The sequence below is a fragment of the Vulpes lagopus genome, chromosome 10 (genome assembly GCF_018345385.1).
Source record: "Vulpes lagopus strain Blue_001 chromosome 10, ASM1834538v1, whole genome shotgun sequence".
NCBI classification, from domain to species: domain Eukaryota; kingdom Metazoa; phylum Chordata; class Mammalia; order Carnivora; family Canidae; genus Vulpes; species Vulpes lagopus.
This window is the reverse complement of record NC_054833.1, coordinates 52,543,808-52,565,063: the sequence shown is the minus strand read 5'-3', so window position 1 is coordinate 52,565,063 and position 21,256 is coordinate 52,543,808. Positions and strand designations below refer to the sequence as shown.

Sequence of the window (21,256 nt, the reverse complement as noted above, 5' to 3'; positions counted from 1 at the left end):
CCTGGCATTATTGTAGGTGCTTAATAAATATTTGTTGAATGAATGAATGAACTGAATTGAATTAATTTAACTAAGTGGAAGGAGAAAGACAATATCTTTCTTCACTAATAGTCCCTAGAGTATGTGTTAAGTAAATAGCAAGTCAAAAGAAAGGCTGGGAGCACCCCGGTGGCTCAGTCGATTGGGCACCTGACTCTTGATTACAGCTCAGATCGTGATGTCAGAGTTGTGAGATCAAGCCCTGCGTTGGGCTCTGTCTTGGGTGGTGGGTCTGCTTGAGATTCTCCCTCCCTCTCCCTCCACCACCACTCCTACACACACACACACACACACACACACACACAAAGAAAAGAAAAAAGAAGATTGAAGGTTTGCTGAGTTGATGATGTTGTTCATCTCACTAGAAGGAGGAGATGATATTTCATATCATTATACCTAGCTGGGGCATCATTTTTTAGCTAGAAATTGTCAGAAGGTAATTAGATAACCTGAACCAGGGATCTGGTTTGGCTTGGTTTTTACCCATTCCTCTAAAGATATCTTTCATTTAACTCAGAATGGATAAGTGATGTGAAGTTAAAAAGTTCTATTTCTTATAGTTTAACTCCCTTTTGTGTTTTTTTCCCTTTTGTGTTTTCTTTCCATGTTAGTAATAGTACTATATAGTTAAATTTCCATATTTCTCATGGAATAAATTTGCCAAAACCAAATTTGAAATCTGCCATCAGTAAAGGGATACCTTACCTGGGCTCCAATCTGAGTAAATGCTATAAACCTAGGTTATGTGATTTTAAAACATTTATGCTTAAATTAAGTTAAAAACATTTTAAGTTAAAACATTTAGTTCCATAAAGAACTCAATTATAAAACAAGTAAGACCACCATCTAGTGCAGAATTTCCTGAATATATCAGGCAAAACCAATTTTGAAGTTACATCAGCTGGTTAAATGTATACAATGACCACATTTGAAGGCTATAAAGGACCCTCAGGAGAACCACTTTGCTACACTCCATTCAGTAGCTACTAATTAAAAATACCAGCCCCCCCCCCCATCCTGTTCCAACACTAGCTTCATGCTTGCTCCAGGCTGCTCCCTGCTCTCCCCACCTGCTGACTGTCAACTCATTTATCCATTTCCCTAAGGCGTAGCACACAGAAGGTTAAAATATATATTTATCAATTCATAAAAACAACTTTATATATTACAGCAGTATTAGTGAAAAAAAGTGCTCTACTAATTTTCCCAGAAAACTGAATATCCCAATTTGCAACACCAGTGAGGTGCAAACATAAATAAGAATTAAATGATAGTGACATCAGGGGGGTTTCTGAAAAGACAAATTGGAATCATGCGGACTCATTTGTGTTATTCATATGAGGCTGCGTGAAAGGTGTGCCTTCTCAAGCACATTCATAAACAGGTTTTAGTTTCAGGTGGTCCAGCAGGCTAGCATGCTTAGCATTTGTCAGACCCAATGCACATGTGGCAGGTGGTATGCTTACATATTTCCTAACTAGGTAGTATCAGTAGTCTTGTCAAAAAAGAACTCTCTTCCCTAAGAAAAGATATTGACAAATGAGGAAGAGTGAAAGATGAAATTTGGAAATTGTATCTCAAAAACCAACAGAGAACTAAATTATTTCCCTATTTCCCATGAAACAGAGTAACCTCTCTATCTTGCTTTGATTTTATATTCTTTGGAGGAAGAGGTGGGTAGAGGAATTAGAGAATATAAAAGATAAGCCAAAGGAGACATTGAGAAACAGAAAGCTGGGCAAAGGTTGGTAGTTCAGGCCTGGGCGGCCGAAAGAACTTCAGGAAAACTGGGCTTTTCACAAATGGTTTTCCATTGTTAGGTGTGTCATGAATGTCTGATATATTCCTCTTCCGTGACCTGCTTACAAATTTTCCTACAAGCTACAGGCTGGTATTTGTGGTTGGATTAAAGGAAGTCAAGGAAAAAATTCTAAGTCCCATATTTGGGTTGATGCGAGGCCAGAAATAACCCTAATAATATATTTCCTTCCAACAGAAATGGGCAGAAATTTATATTGGATTTGTCCTTCCACTGGCAAAGAGTGGAGTCTCGTTCAGTTTTTCCTGGAGCAGGAGAAGATGGCAGGTGTGAGAGAACCTCTATGATACAATCATACATAAATATTCTATTAAATTATAATGCCTAAATCATGGCTTCAATGATGGGGGTGACTTAGGAGATTTGTAATCCTGGAATCCTGAACAACGGAAGCCTGCTCAAGTAGGTTATGATGATTTGCTCCTCCATGTCTTTTCACTGGACCAAAACTTCTAAAGTACCTATTCATTTAGCAATGGCTGAAAACTGTGTAGAGACTTATTTCTCAAGCAGAGTAGGTCTATAGAAATGGCAATCAGAGTTTCAACATATGATTGAATGAACTGATTGGCTAAATGAATTAAGGACTGCTGAAGACCCTCAAAAGAAATTGCCTCCACAGAAACCGGTGTCAGCTCCTCAGAGCGAGTTCCCCAGCATAAATGTGAATGGTCTCAACATGTTGTAACAAAGAAGGGATGTAGAATAATTTAGGTCAGAGTGGCTTCTCTTAATCCTTCAGTCACTTAAAATTGGTGCTTTCCAGATGTCTAAAAAGTTGAATTTGAAGAGTTCCAACTGCCCAAGACTTCCCAGAGCCATGCTTCCCATTGGTATCCTGTCTGTAAATCTAAGCGTAATTAGAGTCTGGTGGGCACTGTAAATCTTCCGAGACCACCAGCAGAGCAGGTGACTTCTGGATCCTGGGGCCTCAGACCTGCACAGTAACTCTGAGGCTTGGCCCACTTGGCCTCCATCCATAGCATCCTTGGTCACAGCCTCACAGGGAGATCATCCCCACAATCTCTCTCTCATCCCACATTCTCCCTTAATATACTCCTGCGCTTCTCATCCTTCTCCATGTTCATCTTCCCACTGCCTCCCTCTCTCTCTGATCTTAACATCCTTCTCCCTGATGCCCTGGGTACAGAGTAAGGAAACTCCCAGCACCCTCGAGCTGTCCTCCAGTGCCCTGTCCAATGCTCTGATGTCAGCCCTCCGCATACCACAAACTTGGAAGGAAAAGTCATGGCCTTCATGACAGTCACACCTCTGCATGCCCTCAGGCATAAACACTCCTCCCCTTTGAGGTGTAGGTCATCCACCATGCTGTCAGATGGACACCCGCTTGTCCACTGTGTCTGCTGAACGCTCTGCCACTGCCCCACATCCATTAGCAATTGTGGCATTTAGCTCATTTTTCCACTGCACCCCGAGTCTTAGGATCATCTTGAGCAACTTCAAAGCCAGTGGAAGTACTTCATTTAAGCCCTAGCCCTGCAGCTCCCTGACCTCCCATTGGTCTTTGCCTGTGTGATTAAAGTCACCTACCCCTGTAGACATGTAGCTGATCTTAGGATCATTCATCTGCTCATCTTCCACCAGATGATGACTAATTTCCCTCCCTTTCAAACCCTGGTCACTGCAAAGAGAGACCTTTCACCTCATATTTAACTCCTCTATTTGCCTCCATCACTTCGTCAAAATGTCCATCCCAAGGTCACCAATAAAGATCATGTGGCCGTGTTACTTGAACATTTTCAATAGGGAACTAAACCAACTATTTTATGTTCCCCATTTTCTCCAACCAAATACTGGTATCACCCAGGGCTACAAACTCTGCCTGTCTCGTCTCATAGCACATATTCCACCTGGTTGATCTTACCACCACCAAGAGGTCTACAATAACCCATGCACTGTTAACTCAGAAATCCCTACTTTTCACTCCAGTCCCACCTGTCCAATCTCATACAGGCTATTTCTTTTTGACATCTCAGCTGAAATATGTCCAATTCCTCATCTTCTACTCTGCATTCCTACCTCCTAAGTTCCATGTCTCAGTGAGGGGCACTACCATTTACCTAATCTCACAAATTTAAGCATGAGTGTCCTTCTAGAACTCCCTTTCTTCATATTCTCACATCCAGCCAATCAACAGCTTCAATTTCTTGTGTCTCCTAAATATCTTCTTACTGCATCCCGCACTCTTCATCTATACTATGACTGCCCTTTCAGAGACTCATGATTTCTCATGTTCCTACTCTCTGATAAGTTCCCTTTCTTCTCATCTCCCTGGTTTCTCCTTAGAATTCATTCTTCACATGCCCGCGAGGGTGGTTTTCCTAAACCACCTATGACCCTGTCACCTTTCTGACTGAAATAACTCATGGTGTGTTATATGTCACAGTATCTCCAGTAGCTCCTCTCACTTTCCACCCCGATTACACCAAATTACTACTCACAGCTACGGTTTTCTCAGCGCTTCTTATTCTTTCCCTTCTAAGTTAGCTGATGATTACCTCTCCCTGCAATGCCCCTGCTTCAGACACGGGTCCTTGCTATAACCAATGGAGCCCACCCAGCTCAGTTAAGCAGCACGTGAACTCATTAATAAATATGGTATAGTTCACAGAATCTCTGGGGAAGGCAGCATCTGGCTGAAGGCAAAGCAGGCAAGAACAACAAGAAAATGACATTACTGATCTGCCCCCAAGCCAGGTCCAACCTCCAGCGGACACATATACAAGAGCAGGGATGCTGAGCAAGGAACGTCTGTGTGTACCACCTCTGACTGTGGGGTGCCAGGCATGCTCTCTTTCCTTCTCAGGAACTGGGCTGCACCCTTGGCCTCTTTCACATCGAACCTCAAGCAGGAATATCTAGCTAATGGTGCTCGGTTGCCTGTGATCTAACAGCCAGGGAGACACAGAAACCAAGCATTGGCTTCTACCTTAGGGAAGCAGAATTGGAAAAATAAATATAGGAAGATAGTCCCCAGAAGCTGAATGGGCTCACAACATGGTATATCTCACCTGTTTTTTGATTTCTAATGTCTACTCATCCATCAAGAAGGGTTCTGGAAATCATCTGGGGTACAATCCCTCATTTGCCATGTGTGAAAATAACTCATTTTCATTTCCGTGTCTTGTGTAGCCTTCTACCACTGTTCCACGACTATTTTTATAAATGTCTCTGCTTGATCTCTCCAGACTCACGGATTATGTTGACAACAATGATTAGTGCCAAGAACAAATTTTGAGCTATGGAGCCAGACAAAAGTAGATGTAAGTCCTTGATCCAGTACTTAATCTTTGGCCTCTAGAAAAAGACTGTTGTTTCATATGTGAAATGGGAACAGGAATACCTAGCATTTGATGTTTCTGTGAAGTTGAAAATGAATGTTTATAGATTACTTATCACAGTACCAGAGCTCATTAAGAGCCCTGTAAACAAAACTACATTTATTTCATCTCTGCAGCTTTGGGCATCTGCTTCTGCCTAGGAAATTGAAAGCTGAAGAAAAAAAGTTATTTTCTCAAAAGCCAAATAATCTACACAATCATAACTTTGCTGGTGTGACTCAGAAAGCTGTTCTTGGTAACCAGGTGCCCTGGATTCCAAAGAAGGACAAGTCCCATCTAGGAGAAATGGGATTCACAAATAGTTTTGGGTCTTCAGCAGAGAGGAGATATGCTGGTGACAGTGACCTTGTGGGTGACAAGAGGTGGGCTAAAATATTATCAAATTCTTGAAGGTTAAGTGTGGCTATGATGCATTTGGAAATTACTGAGGCCAGGGCACCAAGAGAATGTGAACTCACTTGTAAGCCTTTCTTCATGACCCTCAACTGAGTGTTTAGAAGAAATAAGGAGGAAGACCAGACGAGGGTCCCTTTGACGGAGCAGGTGTGCATGAGGTGAACAGCACCCACCCAGGTTGGTGGGGGGACACTCGACATGCCCTGACTGACTTCCCTGACCTCTCTCGTCAACAAGTCAAAAGTCATAGAGTACGGAGTAGGATCAACAATTCTTTCTGTGTGCATGGCATGAAGGAATCCGTGCTTCTAGAGGAGTTGAAGCACACAGATCCTCTACCTCTGCAGGGATTTCTCACCCAGAGCAGACTACAGTTTTGCCTGGGGAGATGGATAGACAGCAGGTTAAGAGTGTCTCCCCCTCCAGGCTGCGAGGTGAAGGGAAAACTGCCTGCCTCTGAGTGGTGCTCCCAAGCAGCCAGGAGAATGCCAACTCGCTGGCTTCCAGCACAAGCCTCATGCTCACAAAGTGGCTGCACCTGCCAACCGGGGTAGGAGGGATGCAAGCCTGCAGGGGTGGTGGGGCTGAAAGTGATTGAACTGTGGACTCATTAGGTGTGATGAGTATCCCAAAGGTAAGGGGGTCCAAGAGCTTCCGGGATGGTGTCACACCCCAACTCCACCACGACGGGTGCTCCCTGCACCCTCATCTGGCTGCTCATCCACACACACTATTATCTTCTAATAAACTGATATGCCTCAGTGAGTGTTAATCCCAAATTCTGTGAGGGGTCTAGAAGTAATGGACTCCAAGGAGGAGGAGTCCACAGGATCCTCTGATTTGTGGCCAGATGGGACCTACCAGCTGCTGGTGTCTGAAGTGTGGTGGGAGCAGTCTGGTGGGCATGTGTTAACCTGAGGGGCATGACACGACTGTGTCAGAACCAGGTTAATTTGTAAGACAGCCAGCCGCTAGCTGGGGGAGAGAACCACACATTTGGTAACCAGGAGCTCACAAGGGCTCTGCATGAGGAGTAGGGAGACACAAGGTACTGAGTTTTTCTAACACAGTGGTTATGTTTCTATACCAGAGTGGACAGTTTCAGGGAGCCATGGCCATTTTAAACCATTTACTCATTCATAAAGCATTTATAATGGGCATGAACATTAAGAATGAGTTATTTCTTTAAAGAAATCTAATTTTTCTTCCAGGGCCAATGAGGCCAAATAGGCCTTTGCTGCAAGAGTGAAATTTAACAGGGAAACAGAAAGTCAGTAATCAAGGTAAATAACATTTTTAAAATCTTTAAAAATAAAAATTTTTGTAAAATGCGTCAAAAATTTAAAGATTTAGAGTTTCATAGCAAACCATCTGAGACCCCAAGGTAAAAGAAAAGAAAATATGTCCCTTTCTACACTTTTTAAATGGTTAATGGTTAGCTTTATTGCAGAATATTAAGGTGGTTAAAAAAATACTGAAAATTTGAAAAATAGGTGTATTTAAGCCCAAAATATTCTTTTAGGTTTGACTATTTTATATTAAAATGATTTCTTTTCTTTCTTGGTTTAATGGAAGCCGACCCATCAATACTACTTTTAAAATCCACTTCTTTATCTTTTCAGTTGAGAGAATTGACATTTTTGACAATTTTTCTTGACTAAGTATAGATCTTAAATAATTTTTAGTTCAGCTTACTGAAACATCTGCACAGCACCATTTTTGAATTTCAATATATTCATTTTTTAATTTTCAAATTTTGATACCTTGCTCATCAAGCATTGTGCATTCATTTTTATTTTTAAAAATAGCACAGTAAAATATTATATATATAAATTCCTGAATTTTTTGGAGCACCAGGGGAGTGCCATGTCCTGTGCCCCAGTGCCAGTTGTAGGAAGACACTTGCCCACACCCCAGCACAGCCAAGTTTCTGAGTCCACGCAGTGCCCTCTGATGGAAAGCCTTCTCTGTTCAGTTTGTGACTTTGGTGGCACAATCTACCTAGGACTCCTCTCAAGGGTCACTGCCACTCTGAACCGTGCTCGGGAAAACCTGGTCCCTCTGTTCTCAGGCCCCCTGAGTCCTGTCCATGTTCTGTTCCATCATTTACCATGTGTCTACTCTAGATGCTCTCACTCTAAGCCACGTGGGGCAGGGACTGCCTCACACAGTTGTGTAGTGTCTGGGCCAGAGCGGCAGGTGCCCAGGAGCACCTCACAAATACTGAGTGGGGGAGGGGGTGGGATAGAGACACAAGCAGGATAGAGAAGAATAGACAGCAGTCTAATAAAAAAAAAGGGGGGGGGCAGTTACCAGAATACCCCTAGGGTGACCTACTTTTTTTATTTGGCTACATAAGTCCATACTCTTCCAGTTTTAAGTCCTAGAAACTCAAAAAACTTAACCCCAAGGTGATGGTGGCAGGGGGGTTCTAAAATTAAACTCAGGATTTAATTTATTGAGGCCAGGCTGAGGCCAATGACAGTGAAGGAGGTGAGTGGGAGCAGCAGATTCTGGTTGGAGGCAGAAGCAAGGGGAGTGAAAAGCCAAGGCCAGAGTTTCTACAGGAGATTCTGGGAGAAAAGTGAGGCAGGGCAGATCCACAGTTCAGGACTGGCCAGTTTGAATGTTGGCAGGATCTAAGTTATAAGGGCTGTCTTTTGCTGTCTGGTACCTGATACTGGGTTGATTTAGGGCACAGGGAATATGGAATTGGTGTGTGTGTTTGATAAAGTGGGTGCTGGGGGTATAGGCATTGGTTAGTTTGCATATGAAAGGTATGTTCCACGCCTACCCTTCACAGCCTCTAAGAATTTGCTACTCCTGAGAGGAGCAGTCTCTCCCAAGAGCCGTGACAAATACCAGAGCATCAAGAAAACAGAAAATCAGAAGATATGATTAATGTAATTGACCTTGTGATGAGTGGATGCCAAATGGACAGTCACAAAATCTAAGAAAACACAGAACAAGGAGAAATTCATTGATTTGTAAAACTGAAAATTCAGAATCATCACCAGTATCAGGTGAGATTTGATCCAGCAATTCAAATGATGTCCTCAAGGACTCTTCCTGGAGCCTTCCTTGATAGGCTCCATACAGAGACTTCCCAACTGCACCACTCATTGTAGCAAAAACTCATTGTAGCACCACTCATTGTATACCTGTCCAGACATCTCATCTTTATGGGGAAGTAAGATGTTATTAGAAGCATGAAAGCTTATCTCTCACAGAAGTTCCAACAAATACGTGGGCTCCGGGTAGGTTATGTGCCTGAATCTGAAGCAACCACTGTAGCAGGAGAATAGGATATATGGATAGGCTTGAGCCCATCATATCCTATTCCTACAGTGTGAAGTCAAGTTAACACTCCTCCTTGGACTGTGCAGATGAGAGATAAAGTGATTTCTAGGAAAACAAAAACAATAACAATAAGCCCAGGAAGGGGACATAGAGGCTGAGCATCCAAAAAAATGCCCATTAATTAAAATTTTTCACATTCTTGATACCAGTACTTCTATCACAGTAGTAAAAGAGTCCAGATTTCCCTTCCTTTCTGGACACACCAGCATAGCTGTATCAGGCAGTAACTTTACCCATTTGAGAAGATTTAGAAAAGAAAATACAACGTATTACTGCGTATTTTAACAAGCAGAGTGGACAGATATTACCAATTCCATTTTGATTACACTAAACAATACTTTTATTAAAGCAGTCTTTCACATCTCAACCCACATCAAAAGTGCTGACATTTTAGCAGCACACTTGGAGTAAAGTGGAAGATGTTTAGAGGCTTCTGTGCAGCGAGAATGTAAGAATGAAAATCTTTATCAACCTGTTTATTTGCAGAATCGTTAAAAGCAGCATTAGCTCCGTGTTAGGACACAGGTCACCTTTAATGGGAAAGAGAATGCTCCGAACAGTACAAGCTCAGAAACTGGAAGGAGGGCCAAGCCAAGTGTATTTGTCACGCAAATGTATACAATGGGGTCAAACTGACAGAGTCACAGAATATGTGCTTGGCCGCCTGTGCCTGCTCTGTGGTTGGGGGAGTCACAAGCTGGGCAGACTGATGTTTTAACATTTTAGTTCAAAAGGTCTTCAGATTTTGAAAGATATAAAGATACCAGCTTTTTCCTGTGATAAAATATTGTGGTTGTAGTCAGTGAAGTTAATTTCAGTATTTTTAAATAATGGTTGAGAGCTGTAAAAATGACTGAGTCCCTGAAACTAAGATGCTTTGCTCTGCAGATGGTAACTTGGGAATAGAAAACAAAAAGGTCAAGGGTGAAAGCAACGGGAAGAAAAATGCATGAAATATTTGGAGGACAGCTTGGCAAACAGACCTTACGAGAATGTTTTAAACAGGACAAAGGACGTTTGAGGACATCACACTTGATGCAGGAGGAAATAGAGGACTCGTGAAAGGGAAGACAAACTTCTAATATCTTTGAGCTGATTCATAAGAAGAATGAGGCTCCGACGCCCTGACAGCCCGCCACAACCCAGCAGATAAAGTAGCACTGAGACCAGAATTGTGGTCTTTCTAGAACTCTCTTCTACTGCTTCGTGTCTTGTTAATCCTCAGGACATGACGACAGCAGTGTTTGGGGAAATCTACTCTGGAAGCATTGTGCAAGAAGGATTAGAAAGGAAGCATCTGGAGTTGAGACAGCAACTGCTGCTGTGCTAACGACGACGAGCCAGGAGGCTGGAGACAGAGCAGAGGCATCAAAGTGCAAGTGTCTGAAGGGGGCAGACGGGAGGACCCACTGCACTTTCCAGCCCAAGCCGCCAGCACACCTGTGAGGCTACAGAGGCCAGACGGCTTGGGGAATTTAAATTCGGGTCTGGCTTGCATCAGGCACTCGAGACAACAGCAGGATGCACACGATGAGATGCTGTATAACTGGAAATGCAGGATTACAGTTCAGTCAGAGGTGGAAGCTGGAAATTTAGATTTGATAGTAATTGACATTAGAATGGATGGACTTTATATTTCAACGTACTAATTTGTTTAAAGGCAAATGGGTCACATTTGAAAGATAAATGGTAAAAAAAAAAAAAAAAGTATTTCCTGATGAAATTCATTGAGAAAGTTCTTCTCAGAACTTATTTACCAAAATTCAAATTTTATAACCATTGTTATTTCTCATGTCTTCCTGGTCTCAGTGCAGACAGCATGGTCATGAGGCCTCTGTGGAGGGTGGTAAGTTAATCTTTTGATACATCAGTAACCAATGTAGCTTTTTTTTTTTACCCCCCAAAGATGGGTCCCTTTGGTTGTCTTCTAGCTGTACATATGCTAAACTCTTTCCAATTTCAAAGTCATACATTTGACCAGCCCCCTCTGGGTTTTAATGAAGGCACTGCCTAAAACCCCATCTGGTGCGTATGTGTATAAAGAATCACACAGGTCAAAAAGAAGTTACAGACTGGAAAAGCAAACAGGAGGTTAGTATTCTGGGAGCTTTAGAAAGTACGACTTCTGGTCTGAGAATATTGACTAGAAAGCATTGACAAATTAAAAGTTACATAACTTTAAAAATTAAATTTACTTTTGGGGAAGTAAGATGTAGAGAGACGCAGTGAAAAATGTTGAGTTGTAACAAACAAAACAATGAAAGCCAGAAAGGTAGGAAAAGGTAGTTGTTAATTTTAAATAAAATATTCTCAGAGCAGTATGATTTGTGTTTCTATTCAGGATTTAAGTGACGAAACATGAAGAGGTAAAGGAATGAAAAGAGGGAAGCAAAGTAGTATAAAATGGACAAACGAGGTAGGAAATGAGAGAAGCAAGAATTATCTTCCGTTTAAAAGACAAAGTGTTTAATTTGCAAAAAAAGCCTGAGAGAATACCTTCTTTTCCTGCAAATTAATGGCCCCTTCTTTCTAACTCAGCATCTTTATACAAGGGCATACTTATGAGCAGGATGACCATAGAGTTTAACATCCACACCAGGGTACCTTGGTCCAGGACATATGCAAAGCCAGACGGGCTAGCAAGACTGCTGCTGTCAGGAGTGTCCCCAGCAACCCAGAATGGGTATGGAGTTGATAAAAGCGGCCACAATTCCTCATCCCTCTGGGTATCCCCATCTGTTGCAGAACAACATCACGGTTCCTCCTGTGGAGAGGTGGACTCGGTCTTGACTCTAGTCTGGTCCTGTGATGTTCTGGCAAATACAGTGCTGCAGATGTGAAGTGCCAGTTCTGAGCCTTGGACTTGAGACACCTGGAGCATCTCTACTTTTCTGTTTGACTTCCTGCCATCCCCACTCAACCAAGCTGTTTGGTTAGAGGATCAAACACCATGAGGAAAGCTAAGTCACCCCACAGAAGCTGAACCACACCTGGTGGCCTGCAGACCACAGGAACCCAGCTGAGATCAGAACCGCCCCAGAGCTCAGTCTCATTGCCTCTAAAACTATGAGCCGCACGAGGCTCCGAGTGCCAGAGTGGTCTACACAGAGCAGTAGGTAACCCACAGGGCTCGTTCCCCAGGTCCCTGCCGGTCAGAAACCCAACAATCAAGTTTTCTACTGGAGTGAATCAACCCAATCCATTCACACCTGCGGAAAGGGGGAAGGGACCCAAGGCTTTCCAGCCAGAGCCCTGGAAGACAAGGAGCTGCTGCTTTAGGGGAAAAAAAAAAAAAATCTCTTCTAGGAACTTAAGAGTGCTCCCCCCAAAAATGTATTGGCTCTCTTAACGCTTGCTTCTAGGAAATTCAAATCTGCTCATCGTAAATCTAAACGCTGATAACACATTGCACTTAAGTAGCATTTTATAATTGATACACTGTGTTATTTAAAACAAACTATGAAGCAGAGGCAGGGCAGGTCTCCTACTGCCCACTTTATGAACCAAGAGATCAAGTCACAGGGTGAGTTACAGGACTCTTCACACATGACCCACGGCAAAGCTACTGTCACAAGCACCCCTTACAACTGCACCCACAAACTTCCACCTCTTCTCCTCCGCGCGCCTGGGGTAAAAATTTGGGTCAGTGTTGGTATATCCTTTTCCTTTCTTATAGAAGTAGGGATGACGTAGCTCAAGAGTTAATTTGGAGAGTAAATAAAACCATGTGTGAAGAGCACCTAGCACAGTACCTAACCTGATGTGAGGCCCTGTGCCCGCACTCACAGATCAGGCTCTCTTCCAGGATTAAAACCCTCAACCTCACACCGCTGATCATCACTGGAAATGATAAACTTTCACATAGTTAGTATAGGCAAATTTATTTCTACGGTAGAGGCATTTATTTTGGTTATAGAAAAATAACACTATTTCAAGGTCAAGGTAACGAAGTAGAAGTATATTTTTTCCTTATAGATCCCTACTCAGATATCACATACAGTTTCAAGACATTCTTAAATTAACAAGGAACAAACGCAGAGTCCAGGTAGTCTCTGTCAGCAGAAGAGATGCATTAAAGCTACATTGTCAGTCCTGGAAACCAGAGAGTTTACAAAGTGATCTTGTGCAGCGATTCTCAAGGGTAGCATGTGTGAGGACCCCAGGATTGTGGAAACCACAGCTGCAGTGGACCCAAGGCAAGTCACCAGGTTAAAAGCAAGCCCTTGGTCTCAGAACAGGGACTAAAGATTGGTTTCAAACTTGGTTTCTCAGGGAGAGGCAAAACACATGACGATTTCACTTGGTGCTCCTTCTCTGAGCCTCAGACTTAGGAATACTACTACTCTCGGGAATTGTTCTACAGCCTGGGTCAGCGTGTGACAGGTGTGTCCCTAATCCATTCACACACAGCTATCATCATCATCACACCACTGGGCACAGAGGCCATCCTCCCCACCCCACCTCTCCTCCCACCCCGCACAGCTGCTATGATTTATTTAAAAGGTAACCCCTCGTCCATTTCAAGCTCATGGACTACTAGTACCATGTTTATGTTCGTACCATTTTTACTAGTTCCAACCGTTCACTTACAGTACGATTTCATTTTATTTTATTTTATTTTTTTAAAGATTTATTTATTTATTTATGATAGACATAGAGAGAGAGAGAGAGAGAGGCAGAGACACAGGAGGAGGGAGAAGCAGGCTCCATGCTGGGAGCCCGACACCCGACTCGACCCCGGGAATCCAGGATCGCGCCCCGGGGGCCAAAGGCAGGCGCCAAACCGCCGCCGAGCCACCCAGGGATCCCCTACAGTACGATTTCAATACATGGTTGAAGCACAATTTTCCCACCTAAACTAAGACCGTGAATCCAAAGGAAAAAAAAAAGGGAACTAAGCCTTAAGCGACAAGTGTTGCTTCTAAAGCATCAACAGCTTGAAGAATGCAGTTTCCAAAGTGACCCATTTTGGACAGTCTCGGATATTCCCTGCACTGTTTGCCATCTCAGATTATCGGTGCAAACACAGGGACACAATACCTACTGTCTTCATCACGCCCTAAGCTCAGTACACCACATGTAATGTTACACAGTGAAAAGTTTTGGCCATTTAAGTAACTACCCACTTAAATATGAGGTTTTAGTACTTTGAAACTACAAACCAAAACTACCTAGGTGCACAGCCAGGCTAGGAAAGGGTTTCTCAACCATAGCAACACTGCTGTTTTGTGTTGGGTACTTTGGGAGCGGGGAGCCGTCCCAGGCACGGCAGGACCCAGCTGGGCAGCCCTGGCCTCTGCCCACTACATGCCAGTGGCAACCCACTCCACAGCCCCATTTTGACAACCGAAAATGTCTCTAGACATTGCCAAATGTCTTCCAGGGGTCAAAATCACCACCCCCCCACCCCGATGAGAACCACCGAGCTAGAATTTTGAGCTAGAATTTTACGTAGATATAATTGTCAACTGAGTGCACAGATGATACAAGACTCTACGTAATGATACTACTTCAGAGAGTGCAGCACAAGAGTTTCTGCTAGGGCACGCAGTTTCTACGTTGATCTACTAAAGTGTACAGTAACCCCCACACAACTATCTTCTTCCTATTGAAAACACAGACATGAGACAGGAAAAACAAGAGCTAATCTGGCAACCATTTTTATATGACCCGATATACAGAAAAATCCCCGGTTCCCATACATTTGCTGGATGAGCAGGAACCAAGTCACTGCAGGTGCCCCTCCTTCTGAATGCGGAGTCTCTCCTTCTCCACTTGCAAGCGTTCCTTCTCAATCTGCAGCTTCTCTGACTCAAATTTCAGAAACTGCAGCCTGTCCTTCTCCAGTTGCAAGCGTTCTCTCTCCAGTTTTAACTTCTCTGCTTCTATGTCCTGTGGCTGCAGGAGGGACTTCTCGCCTTGGCCAAGTTCACTCTCCAAAGACGGCTTCTCAGAGCTGACGATCCGGAGCCTCAGCTTCTCTCGCTCGATCTGCAGCCGCTCCTTCTCCAGCTGTAGCCGCTCATGCTCCAGGTCCAGGTGGCGCAGCCGCTCCTTCTCCACCTGCAGCCGCTCCTTCTCCACCTGCAGCCGCTCGGCCTCGATATCCAGCCGCCGCTTCTCCAGCTCCAGCTTCTGCTTCTCAATGTTCACCAGCAAGTGGGGCTCATCGTAGGCAGACCGAGACGGCGTCGAGTTCAGGGTAAAAAACTCATCGATGTGCGGAAAATCAGGAAGTTCATTCTCCCTCCTGGAATCCGGTATCACGGACGACAATATTTCTTCCTCCTCTTCGATCTCAAACTAGAAGGAAAAAGCCACACTCAGTATGTATTTCTACTTCGTGGTTATTAATCTGTCTAAACACTTCCTTCACCAAGTTTCCGGATTGTGCAAGCACATAAAACCCACTTATTTTGAGTTTTGAAAACTATTTATAATGAATGACAAACGTCACTCATAGGCTCCGCCCTTAAACAACAAGGGTTTGAGCTGTGCGGGTCCACCTGGATGCAAACTCTTTCGTAAATACATGACAGTACTGGAAACGTATTCTCTTATGATTTTCTTAATATTTTCTTCTCTACAGCTTGCTTTTGTTTAAGAATACAATATATAATGTATAAAACACACAAAACACGTGGTCATCGACTGCTTGTGTTATTATCGGAAGGCTTCGGGTCAACAGCAGGCTCCCAGTAGGTAAGCTCTGGGGGAGTCCAACCTCATACATCACTTTTCCAGGGAGCAGGAGGTGGCACCCCGGCACCTGCCCCCGTTGTTCAAGGGTCACCTGTATATATAAGTAGGAGAAGTGTATTTGGTTCAAAGAGAAATGAATGACATGAAGAGAGAACAATGGAATGAGTGTCAGGTACTACTTTTAAGTCACCTGAATGACAGAGCACTTCACTGCTCCGGGCCTGTCATGAACTCCTAGAATTGAAGGTGTGAGAAGAAAGAGGATTCCCAGGCTCATACTAACCTCAGGGCTCTGGGGATCTCTCTCCTCCTCTTCCACTTTGACCTCAGTCAAGGATCCACCTGCATCCCGGAAATCTGCCACATTCTGCCAATCAAAATTTGTGTCACTACGGAATCCAATCTTTTCATCGATGTCCTCAGTGAGCGAGTCGTCTAAGTCGGATGTGGGAAGGGGAAACCCTGAGCCGACCAGCTTCATGTTGGCCTTCATCCTCTTCCTCTTCATGAGCGCCCGCCAGTCCAGGTACCTCCTCTTCACCTCTGTCCCGGTCCTCTGTTCTCCCTCCCCGACGGCATTCACACACTGTGCTATCTCCTCCCAGGCCATCCGCTTCATCACATTGATTGTGGTGTTGAGCTGCTTGGAAAAAATGACTTCTTTCCGTTTTGTAATCTCTTTCAAAAGGGTCTGAGTCTCTTGAACACTAAAATTGCTTTTCCTCTTCCTTTTCAACTGCTTCATTTTCCTAACTTTAAATGCAGAGTTTTTATAGTTAGAGAAGATGGGCAAAGTTGAGAAATGCTACAAAGCACAGGAATCAAGGGCAATCTCTTGTTGGCACTTTGTTCAAATCAGAGTTTTCCACTCATCTAGTAGCACAGGCAGGCTGAATAATTCCTGGAGAGAAACAAGTGCAAATCCATCAGCCTGCAGCTTCTGCAGGACTTCCCTCATGAGATGCACACAGGATTTAGGAAAAAGCACACACCTCTCATCTGGCTCAGCACTGCCTCTCCTTCCCTCTCTGCCAGCCCCACTGCCAGCCCGGGTACCATCGGTGGCCTCCTGCCCTCATCTGGGCAGCTGTCCTGGCCCCGGAGTGCCACTGGCCACCCTGCCACCTTCACCATCCCTTGTCCCCCTTCTCCACTCCTGGAGCATGCTCTCTCCTCTATGCCCCCCAACCCCTGCTTCTCCACTCCCAGGGCATGCTCTCTCCTCCTACCCCTGCCTCTCTACTCCCAAGGCATGCTCTCTTCTCCTACTCCTGCCTGTCTACTCCCAGACCATGCTGCCCTCCCCCCCCACCCACCTCCACTCCTGGGGCATGCTCTCTCCTGCCCTGCCCCCTACTTCTCCACTCCTTGGGTGTGCTCTCTCCTCCCCACTGCTTCTAGTCACCCGGAATCATCCTCCTCCCATCCTGAGCCTCTGTGCACACAGTCCCCTCTGCCTAGGAAATGGACACTTGACAAAAATTAACCACATTTCACATTTGATTGTTCACATTTGATTCCAAGTCCCTTTAGTGAACATTCTAGACACTTGTAATTTTAAGGGATCACATTTAATTTACTCTGGCCTACATTAGTACCCTTGTGTAATTTAAATTATCAGTGGGTTGGGCAAGTATTCAGTATTCAGAGGCCCCTGAAGAGTACATAGGAGGTACTAGAGTCACAAACTTTTAAACATATTTTTATTTATCTTTTTGCATATATATATATCTTTTATATTTATACAAAAATATTGTCTTTTTATATATTTATATAAAAGGACTGAAGCAAACTGATTTATACGTTGTTACACCAGTCCCAAAATGCTCCTCCTTAGTACCCATGTCACAGCACACCAGAGAATTACTGAAGTGGTAACTTGGCTTTTGCCTTCTCTACCATCTGGCCCAGCACTAGTGGGGTCTGGGAGATGGTAGCCGACTTGCTCCAAAGGCTGTGTCCTCAATACACAACACTGTGCCTAACAAACAGGAGGTACAAATACAACTTAAAATAAGGTGATGGGGGATGGGAAAGGATAGAAAGTGAAAAAGAAAATCACTCAAGGAAGGTAAGCTCCCAAAACTATGAAAAGAAAACGTTAAGTAAAAAGGCTGTGTTGCTACCATAGTCTGTATGGACCAAAGATGAGTAAGGAGATTATCAGACATATTTTTAGTATGGAATCGGCAGGTGAGATGTCCCTAAAAACAGAACAAGGAGCTATAATAAGATCAAATTCCTTATTATATTAAATACAATGTATTGATGCCTTTTTGTTCCCAAAAGATATAGGATGTTTCAGAGCATTTATGCAGCTTCTTGAACCATTTAAAAAGTGCTAGCAAAGTTTTAAGGTAAAAGCATGCTAAAAATACAGATATCACCAATAGGAGATTAGATGAATAAACTAACCACAGCCACATAGAATACGTGTTATAAATGCTATAGGAGAGTATGGATATGGCTTAGCACAACACTGTTCCTGTGTAAATATATCTTAGATCTCCAGAAAGTTAACTGTGTCAAAACCTGACATCTTCTGATTAATGTAAGAAAATACCAAAATCAGTGCCCCTTGAGTTGAAATTTGGTAGCTATATTTGTACAGATAGAACCAAAGCTCTGTTTGCAGGACTTTTCCCCCTCCTGTTCTTTCCTGTATATTTTGATACTCCTACAACACAGTTTGGGTTTCTGTCATCCATTACCCAGTAACTTACTCAGATATTTATTGAGCTCCTACTACGTGACAGGCACATATTCCCACTGCTGAGGATGGAACATCTCACAGAACGTTTAAAGATGCCATTTTATATGTCAAATACTCCCCCCTTTTATGTCGGTTGTGTTCCCTGTCTTTGCAGAAGGTAATCTGGCAGGTGCAACCTCTAAAAGCCCCACAGATCTTGCATGCCCCAACAGAGACCACTGAAATCATTCTTTCCTGGCTGGAAATAGGTATGTCGTTCACTTACATAATCCTTGTGAAGATGATGTACCACCAAAGGTATATTATTACCTGGATATAATATTGTTTTTTCAAGGACTAACACTTGAGCATGAAGTTCCTAAATACTCTGTGATAAGAAAGAATTAAGAGGTCCAAGGAAAATCAGGTTGTCAATTCTGGGGTTTTTTTTTTGTAAATTCGTTAGTCTGCTCAAGAAAAAAAAAAAATCACAAAATATCCAAACTTCCCCAAGCCCCTCCCCCCCGTTTCCCCGCGCCCACATGTTTTTAGAGGAAATTCGCTTCCCCGCCCAACAGGATGCTCTTCTCTGAAACTTGCGGCAGGTGAATAAGTGAAGTTTACTGCGAAGCCACCTGTTACCGGAATGATACACCTGCCGCCTGCTCAGGGGCCGCCCGGTAAGGGCCGCAGGGAAGCACCGGGGGAGACGAAGCTCCCCGGAGGCCGCCCTGGAGAAAGTGGCGCAGGCTCCGCGCAGCGCAGCGGCCGCACCTGGCGGCAGGTGCGGGGACCAGGAAGGATGGAGCAGAGTCGGGACAGGGCGCGCGGGGAGCCCGGCGGCCGCAGCCCTCCCTCTGCACCGCCCGCCCCGCCCCCGGTCGGCTGCCACTTCCAGGAGTCGCAGTCCCGCTACCACGCAGATCCAGGGCCACCGCCGGCGCGGGGGGTACCGCACCTGCCACAGACCCCGCTGGGACCTTCCCCGCGGCGAGGGCACCCACCGTCCGCGGAGCCGCCGCCGCCGCCGCCCCGGGACACGCCGTCTCACCTGCGACCCCGGCGGCACCTCCGCCCGATCGCCTCTAAGGGGCTAGAAAAAAAAAAAAAGATCCCTCATGGGTGCCCCGCCCACCGCTTTCGCCCGCCCCCTTGCCGCCGTCCATTGGCTAGCGCGGATGCCACTCGTTCGAAGCGGCGCACCCATTGGCCCGGAGTGTATTGCCGTTCTGACTGAGGGCCCGCCCCAGGTCTGGCCTCACAATGGGAATCGAGTCCCCAACCGGTTCCGGGTTAGTGCCCTGGAATTCCGCCCCCTTGCGATTCACGGCCTCCCGCTCTGCGCTCCGGCGTTGGCGCGCGGTGCTGTCAGTCAAGTGGGCTCTGGAAGCCGATTGGCCCTCGGCGATCAGCCTGCGGCGCTGTTCCTCCTGATTGGGGCCTGGTAGCCCCGCCTCCGAACGAGGCCCCTGTCCTTGACCCTCACCTGTTAAAAGGGCAGAGAGGGGGCGGGGACCTTGGCGTTGCTCCAGGAGTCCCTCCGAGTCCACTTCCACCTTCTGGTCCCCCGGGTGCGGCTTCGGTGGCTTCAGCATTCCTCTGAGACAACCCCTGCCTCGTGCCGGTGGTGTCCACGCAGCTCAGCCAGTGCTGACCACCCTAAGACCCCCCAAAACTGGATGTGCTGACATTGTGTCCCCACCCTGTGCCCTCCTCCCTCTGGGTCCAGTCTCATGCAGGTTTGCACGATAAACGGATGCTCAGTTGCATCTCAGCTTGAGAGGCATCACATCATGTTGTTAGCAGAGGTGTAGCTTGAGGCGGTCCATGGCATCCCGTATTTGCACCTGCTAAATCCTACAGCAGCCCTGCACCAGCTGCCCCCCTCGCCATGGGGACCTTTCCTGGGACGTTCCTGATCCAGCACAGTACCTGGGATATACTAGGCACTCAAAAGAGATTTGGTGAATACATGATGGAATATTCCAGATGAACCATGAATGCTTGCTGAACATTCCTGGAGGAACTCTCTTCCATAAAATAGGACGTCCTTATGCAGTCCGCTCCTTGAAATGTGATGATCAGTTTAACCTTTCAGATGTTCACTAAGGAGGCTGTGCAAGAGGCATGCCGATACTTTTGCCTAAGTAGAACAAAAATAGGGTTTGTTTGTTTTTAAATAATGAGAACTTGGATTTTATAATTTTGGCTTTTGTTTGTGGTGGGTGTTTTTTGGGTGAGAAGAGAACCACCCATCCTGACTGTGAGCAGACACTTTCTCTGTTCACTTACAGAGTTTGTGCCCAGCTGGAATCGGTTTATCTACCTCACTAATGGGGATAACATCCAGAATGTGTCGGTAAATGTTGAGAACCTTCTGCTTTCAAATGAACTCTTGAAGCTTCTTGCAACGAAACCTCAGTTTCTGTGCGGATTGCAAGATCTTTCCAGAAAGATTCACTATTTGTTCTTGGCTTTAACTTGTGTGAGTGGATATGGACTCATGAGGGAGAGATGGAGGGTAATCCAAGATGCCTATTATTAGTGCCCCATTACAAACCTGATAGTCTGTTTCTCAATTTGATTTTTGTTACTACTAGTTTCAGGCTCAAGATTTGACTAATTCTAGAACTGAGCTGCCCACCTATGGTAGCCACTAACCCCTAGCCCTTGCTTGAAATGTGGGTACTACAACTGAATAACTGAGTTTTAGGTCAATTTAATTTTAATTAATTTTAATTTAAAAGCAGAATTCAGTTAGCTCAGTGACTGGATAACTCAAAGTATGGTTGCAAAACTTGAGTAATGTGAATCAACTTTTTGAAGTGTTAATTTTTTGAAATCTAAATACTGATGGAGTAGGGGCTCCTGGCTGGCTCAAGTCAG

General features: G+C 44.8%; 1 protein-coding gene across 3 annotated transcripts; it reads right to left on the bottom strand.

Annotated features, from left to right (window-relative positions):
* Positions 1–12,838: 12,838 nt before the first annotated feature.
* On the bottom strand, positions 12,839–19,497 carry MSANTD4 (Myb/SANT DNA binding domain containing 4 with coiled-coils). 3 transcript variants are annotated; one of them, XM_041772653.1, is made up of 3 exons: positions 19,422–19,497; positions 15,962–16,579; positions 12,839–15,279 (listed from the first exon to the last, which is right to left on the bottom strand). In XM_041772653.1, the coding sequence occupies exons 2-3, from the start codon at positions 16,421–16,423 to the stop codon at positions 14,704–14,706; spliced, it is 1,038 nt and encodes a 345-aa protein (XP_041628587.1). In that variant the 5' UTR covers positions 16,424–16,579; positions 19,422–19,497; the 3' UTR covers positions 12,839–14,703. The 3 variants fall into 3 exon arrangements, with proteins under 3 accessions (XP_041628587.1, XP_041628586.1, XP_041628585.1); XM_041772652.1 differs by having other exon boundaries at positions 19,375–19,483; XM_041772651.1 differs by having other exon boundaries at positions 19,329–19,467.
* Between the last annotated feature and the right edge of the window lie 1,759 nt (positions 19,498–21,256).